The sequence below is a fragment of the Poecilia latipinna genome, unplaced genomic scaffold (assembly GCF_001443285.1).
Source record: "Poecilia latipinna isolate Pla-1442-1.1 unplaced genomic scaffold, P_latipinna-1.0 Scaffold1132, whole genome shotgun sequence".
Lineage (NCBI taxonomy): Eukaryota > Metazoa > Chordata > Actinopteri > Cyprinodontiformes > Poeciliidae > Poecilia > Poecilia latipinna.
Window position 1 is genome coordinate 68,519 of NW_015113748.1, and position 7,256 is coordinate 75,774.

The 7,256-nt window shown below is 39.6% G+C and overlaps 1 protein-coding gene across 3 annotated transcripts in view; it reads left to right on the top strand.

Annotated features, from left to right (window-relative positions):
- osbpl5 (oxysterol binding protein-like 5) overlaps positions 1-6,800 on the top strand; it is a 56,191-nt gene extending 49,391 nt beyond the window's left edge. For all 3 annotated transcript variants that reach the window (XM_015052769.1, XM_015052768.1, XM_015052770.1), the window contains 7 exons: positions 1,307-1,396; positions 1,769-1,905; positions 2,470-2,649; positions 2,727-2,856; positions 3,763-3,877; positions 4,183-4,285; positions 5,059-6,800. In XM_015052769.1, the coding sequence (XP_014908255.1) occupies positions 1,307-1,396; positions 1,769-1,905; positions 2,470-2,649; positions 2,727-2,856; positions 3,763-3,877; positions 4,183-4,285; positions 5,059-5,194 (891 nt within the window). In that variant the 3' untranslated portion in view covers positions 5,195-6,800. The remainder of the gene's footprint in view (positions 1-1,306; positions 1,397-1,768; positions 1,906-2,469; positions 2,650-2,726; positions 2,857-3,762; positions 3,878-4,182; positions 4,286-5,058) is intronic.
- Positions 6,801-7,256: the final 456 nt, after the last annotated feature.

The following is a 7,256-nucleotide window of genomic DNA, read 5'->3' on the forward strand; positions in this document are numbered from 1 at the left end:
ACTTAAGGAGCTCCGATCGCCCTGCTGCCACATAGAAGATGGCGGACGCTGTTACGTACGACTTAGCACTCCATGAGGGGTCTACGTATTGATGTCTATGATTGAGTGTTCCACCATGTTGTAGTTCTGACCTTCTGCTCTGCCCTCTGTATTAAAGTGTTCCGCCATATTTAGAACTACAGAGTCTTTGTAGTCCAAACCAGCAGCTGTGCCTTCCTCTGTATTCTGTTGCTATAGCAATTGAACCTCTGTAACTGCTGTGTGTGTGTCAGAGACTTTATCTAACTTTATGAGACACCCAGTCAGTTTTAATGAAAAAAGCAGTCCGAACAACTGCTTCCCGTTCAGGATCCGTAAGGCCGATCCAAAAACCGTTTGAAGCATATGAGAGGGCTATTTGTCGTCTCATTTAGCACCGCGATTCATATCTGTAGCTCATTCACAGTAATTGCAGTGATGAGAGAAAAATGGTGTGCGCTGAGCTCAGAAATTTTTCAGAAAAGTCTGAAAATGAATGGTTGAGTGCCTGAAGGCACTCTGTCACATGATTTTGCTCTGAAGCACCTTGACAGAAAACCGTCAGCCCTAGAGAAATTTTGAAAACATTTTACGGGAGCAGGCATGCGTATCAATGTCATGATCGACTTTCATATCAATAGAGCAATTTTTGCAGCCATGAGAGCGATTTCAAAATTGTTTTGGGGGTCAAAAATCCACTAATTTTATCACTCTAAAAAAGCGGCAGTTGGTGTCAGTTACACTCTAAGGTTCAGCAGTTGGAAATTTTGCTCATTTTTTGCTTTGTATGTCGCCATTTTTACACGAAACCCCAATAAAAATAATAGATCCCTTCTCGGCATCGAGCCGCATGTTTTGATACCTTTTTTGTGTGGGGGCACTAACGTTAATGGAAGAAAAATAAAGAAATAAAGAGACATTCTATTAGGTGTAGAACAATGGGTACCTGCCATGCATTACATAGGGAAGAGCAGTGACTGTCACTGCTCTTCCCTATGTAAAGCTACGGTCAGGCCTCAAATATTAAATCTAACTAAGTGTGTTTCTGCGAGTGTCTTGAAAAATTCAAATTTAGATTTTTCAGGCCATTAATAAGATCAGTTTTTATATCTTCCATAAATATATGTTTTTAAATAATGTGCTGGCGACATTCTTTTGTTGTAATTCAAGCTGGAGCAGTTGGGTGTTGTTTTGCAGTTGCCCGTAGCAAAAGAGGCAGAGCAGCAACGGCCCTGAAGGAAGTATTTATCAGCTTTCCTGAATCTTGTTTTTCCTGTCCTTTCTCTAGCCTTTCCTCGGAGGCACCAGCTCAGTAAATCAGATCAGTGGGAAGATTGTTATAGAAGATGAATTACTGGCCACCATTGATGGACACTGGGTGAGAGCTCTTCTACCTTTGCTACTTCAATTTGTGTCTGCTTCTCTTTCAGCATCCCTGTTCGCCTCACACTTGTAGCTCTTGGGTATTCAGTTATTCTCAGCTGTAATTAGGAACAGAATTGGTAATTATAGGTTCAAGAGCAGAAGGCAGATGCTGCAGGAAAAATACCAGATTTTATCGTCTGATATGCTGGGCAGCAGTGTCGAGCCAATTGGAAACACTAAAAAACTTTTTCTGAGACAGCGTCCCTGGAAAGTTAACATTATCATCACTTTAGCATTGACGGCATATATCAGGCTGATATTAAGGAACAGTGAAAGGGTTGCATTGTGACTTGATGGTGTTTTTCTGTATTTTTTTTTAAATCAGGACAAAGAGGTATTTATTCAAGAGAAGCGCTCCAGTCAGCAGGAAACTTTGTGGAACCCAACAAAAGAAATCCGCAGCAGGCGCCTCAAACGACAAGTGGTCCAGTTAGACCAGCAGGGGGAGTTTGAGTCTGAAAGGTAAACCTCTAATGGACTACCAAAGGTTTTCTCTCTGGAACGTAATTTCCCAGAACCTTTCTGTCTGCCTGTGTTTTTTTTTGTGCATGCTTCCAGAAAGGTTTGGTGTGAGGTGCTTTTCTGGAAAAATTATTCTTAAGATCATTAAGACTGTAAACTGGTAGGTTATTCAACCAGTGATAAATTTTGTGTGTCCTCCCACCATGTAGCTCCACCTTTTAATACGTTAAAACTTTCCTACCTGCCAACCACAACTGTTTTCCTGATGGATTTCAACCCACTTTTGTCTGATTCAACCTGCAATGGGAATGCAATGGAAAGAAAAACTTCCCCAGTGAACTGTGCTGGTTCCTGCAGTGGAAACACTTCCATGCAGTCAAAAGTATTGAAACACCTTCATATAGTCAAAGTAACCCAGTAACTGTAGTCATTCTTCAGTAAAAATGCTCAAATTTGATTTGAGAAATGCAAAAACATACATTTTCAGTGGCTTCAGTTTGTTGTATTTTTGTATTTTTATTATTATTATTATTATCAGGCATCTGATCTTTGATGTTCCAACAGACTGTGGCAGCACGTGACCAGGGCCATCCGGGATCGGGACCAAGTGAGGGCGACGCAGGAGAAGTTTGTCCTGGAGGAGGCTCAGCGGACAGAAGCAAAGGAAAGAGGACAGAGACCCTGGATCCCTAAACTTTTCCAGGAGGATCCTGACACCTCTGAGTGGACCTACAAGCACCTTGAGTATGAACGCTCCCCGACTCAAAACGACTAGGACACATAAAAGATCAACTTTTGCAGCTTGTTTTTTTCCTTTTCAGCACCCGTCCGTGGGACCCGGAGGCTTGTCTCGTTCAGTTTGAGAAGGATGGAGTGATTCAGACTCAGGAGAAAATGCAGAGACAACACAACGGGCTTACCTACAACAACAGCTGGACCGGGCGACACAAGGTGAAACTACAGATTATATAAGTCAGACTGAACTACCCATTAGAAATTCTAAAGATAGGCATTTTTTTTTTCCTACTTGTTTTTTCCCAAATAATAATCCACTTACATAAGCAAAAAAAATCTGTTCTATCAGTCAGTAATTCATGTGAATGCTGTAGACTTTGTGCTAGTTGAACTCTTACCATATTCTGCTTGTTTAGGACATTACAGCTATTTATTTTGGAATTGACATCTTCGGTGGTTTATGAAATATTCAGCTTTTTCTGATGTTTTTGTGCCCCATTGAAATGAACGGAACATGCTGTAACTTCTAAGACATTCTGCTAAAAACTTTTCCGTTTTCAAAGCTAACTACTTCCATGTACTTTCAGCTAGAAACACCATTCATATTTTAAAATGTAGTCATATCCTTCCACTACTTCTGTTTATTTCACCTTTTTCATATCTTTTTACAGGTTTCATAACCTCTTCAAGTTTTTGTTTGCATAATGCTCAATCTTAAGAAAACTAGCCCACTCGCTCTGAGGTTTCTCAATCTAACCCTTCCAACCCTAAAAAAGCTACCTTTAGCTTTTTAGCTCATTTTTAGCTTATAAACCATTGTGACCTTACAGTTTTGCTTTGTAAACTGTCTTCTGCACAGCTTTCTAATACACTTTGGATGGGATTTTTCAGTTGACAGAAAGTTTTCTCTCTTCTACAGTTTTTCTATTTAGGTTTTACAGGCTCCTTTGCATTATTCTGCTGCTTCTGTCTGTTTCGTACATTTCTGCAAATCTTCTGCATTTGACTTCTCACTAAAACAGCAACAGCATTCACATTGCATATTCGCAGAAAATACAAATGATTCTCGTTTTCTGTTAGTTTTCATGCATTAAAAACAGGAAACGATTACATTATATACAGGCGGAGGTCAATGGGAACCACAGGAAATCCAGCAGCCAGCCGTCTACTTGCAGCCAGAACACTGAGAGCAGCAGCACCACTCCAGAACCATCACATGAGTCTTCTGATAATGAAGGTGAGGATTCATTTACAGACAAGCCAGAGCAGCTTTGTATAAGCTCCCATGAATTCAGCCACTATTTTCAATAGTAACCTTAAATATTTTTCAAACACAAGAAGTACACATATAATACAAATAACTATAAAATATGACTGTTGTTCCCTGTTTCAGGTATTTTAAGTTGCTTTATATTTAAATTTTAAATCACATGTAATACAAAAAAATTTGCACGAATCAAATTGTGTCGTGTCAAGGTTCTGATTTTTCTTTCTCACAGAATAAGCTTTTATGTTTTCTTCTTATCTATGTTTTCTGCCCAGGCTTCTCCAACCAATGTGCTCGCTGCAGTAAAGAGGCGAAGGACATCGCTGTGATCCAGGCCTCCATCACATCCATACAGAAGACGCAGCAGGATATTCAAAGGTCAGAAAACCGCATTGCACTTTGGTGAATGAAAGCGTAATAATTTATCTGAAAACCAGTTAACACAAACATTTCTGCCAGTGGCAGATTTAGATTTAAAATGACTTCAATTCTACCTATATGTTTGTTTCTATCAAGAAATGAGATCAGCATCTCTAGGAAGATTGTTATTAAACAATAATGATAGAGAGAGAGAGAGATCGATCAAAAAACTGTGTGGCTCCACTCCAACTGCCCAACTAATTCTGCTTGGCCACACCTTAAAATCCTTAACTGCAATTATATATGCAAATTTACAAGAAGACCTTAGTATAGTCCAGTATAACAAATTAGTATGCAATAGAGATATAACTTGTAATCATTTTTTATCCAAATAAACAAATTACCATAAGAAATATAAACATAATTTATCCTAAAGGTCTGAATGAACTAAAATTGAATTTAGGCTTCTACAATCACTAAACATGTTACTGTCACAGAGAACCTGAATACCTGGTACTTTATTGATTAGCTAATATTTACTGCAGTCCAGGCTGTTCTTTGTGATACTACTATTGCTGCCGGTGTTATTGTGTTACCAGTAGATTATCAGTGTATGGTCAACATTTTTTATATTGCATAAAAAATGGCTAAATTTTGGTGAAAAAATGTGTAGATTCTGTATGAAAAACTTGTTCCCAACATGAACTAACATAATTGTTTAGGACATGTTACAGGAGGTGTAATTGAGAAACTCTTCCACCGTGTTGATCCCAGTTGACCTCTGTTTGTAGGAACCTGGCGGCTCTGGGTGGCCAGCTGTCTCGGCAGAGGCACACAGATGACAGCATGTCCTTAACCGGCCGTCACTGCCTCATCCTCTGCGTTCTGCTCCTCTCCCAGCTCCTCCTCAACTACGTCTTCACCTGAGCCAGCTCCTACACGGGAGAAGTTTCCCTCCAGCGCCGGCCCGGCTTTAAATCTTCCAAGAAAAAGCACACAGACTCTGATCGCGCCGACGGAGACCTCAGATCGTCGCTCGGAGGGAAACTTGCTCTCTTTTGTTTCCTCTACAGGAGGAGGAGCACAGACTTTATAGCAATAAACACAGCCACAACAACCAGTCTGTCAGTCACCTGCAGAGAGCAACGGCACCTCCTAGTGTAGCCAGACTGAAACAGCACCGGCACCCGCGCACTTTGGACAGGAAAAGGGATATTATGAGCATGACTAGAAACATGAAAAACGTGGAAAGACTTTGATAAAGGAAATGACAGAGAGGATGTTTTCACCATTCCCTAGTGTCTTTTTTTATACATATCTATATATCTATATATATCTATATCTATATATATATATAGATATAGATATATATATATATTGCCCTGCAATACTGTTCATCTGTGAGCGTGCCTCTGTATGTGTGATGTGGGTATTATCAGTAGGCCCTATGGGTACAAGCAGATCACGTCTTGGACTTCTCCTGATTCCCTTCCACTCCAGACTTCGGGCCTTAACAATGAAGCCAAAAAGAGGAAAAGTACCAGAAATAATTTTAGAAATGAAGAAAGAACATCTTCAAAACAGTGCAATTGTGTATTTTTTTTTTTTTATGTCAATGTTCGTTCAAAAACACTCTGACTCGTCTTTTTAATGATGATTTTACCAAAACAGTATTTATGATCCGAAAGGACAAAGAGTACTTGTTTACAGGGAAAACTGGATGTGCTTTCTGTGACACATCGGAAGAGAAGAAGGACGAAAGGCGATAAGGCAGGGCAGCTAGCCAAACAGAGTGTCTTTATATTTGTGTGCCTGCTGTATCTGAAGGGGATGGAAGATGGTGTTGGTCTCGACCACTAACTAATGTGTACAATCAGTCACAGTTTGTGAAGGAAGGAAACACAGGGAAGCATGACCGTATGAGCCTAAGAGAAGGGATTTTTCTGTGTGCATTTTGGTCTTCACCACCTGCAAGTGACTGTCTTAGATGTAAACGGTAACAAAAGACAAAAAAAAGAAAAAAAAATAGTTTTCACTTTGAATCAGTTTGTATATATTTGTCTGGTCGTCGGTTTCAAAGAGATTTGAGAATGTATTTATTAGGAGATTCACCGTGTCTTCACGAATTCAGGACAAAGGACCTGGAACAACAATCGCTCTCCGAGGGTTGGTCAGTTCATCCAGTCGTGTGCTTGAGTGTGATTGAGCACGTGTAAGTCTGCAAGTCTTTTCTTTTTCAAGAAAACAGCCATGATAGTGGATCTGACTGGTTGTTGGGTTCTGAGTTACATTCTGATCACCAGTACCAGTCTAGTCAACAGCACAACAACAAAAGAAAATCAGCTCCATGAATGCTTGGATCAACACCTTCACTAGTTTCTTCTTTTCACTCTTCTCGTGTTTTCTACTCTGCTGCCATGTTGTAGGGATTCTACACATTTTTTTTGTATGGAACAAGATAACACACATTGGTAATGTTTTCATTGATATGTTGGATACTGTAGTACTACAGTAAACATATTTTATCCCTGGAGCTCTCTGTGTGAACATCACTTGACGCTCAAACGTTTACTGTAGATGCAAGTTGTTCTTTCACTAACTCTCCACCAGATGGCGATACATTCATGCACAAAGTCAGATCTTCGTGGGATTGAACACTCTTCATGTAACTTTCAATAGCATAAGTGGATCATCACTGGCAAACAATTGACCACATTTTAGAGACGCAAGTCTTAAACACTTTTTATTTACAGAGATTTTGACACTTCTTTCTTTAGCCTCCACTAGTCCACTTCTCTTTTTTTACACACAAGTACTCGTATTCATTTCTCACTACAGAACATTACTTCTGATGTGACGTTATAGTTAATGGTAAAAAGTATAAGCTTTAAAACATGAAATGAGTTTTTACCTCTCATATCTGAAGTAGTTCAAACAGCTAGTTTGAACTACTTCAGATATGAGAACTACTTCTCAAATGTCAAAAGAC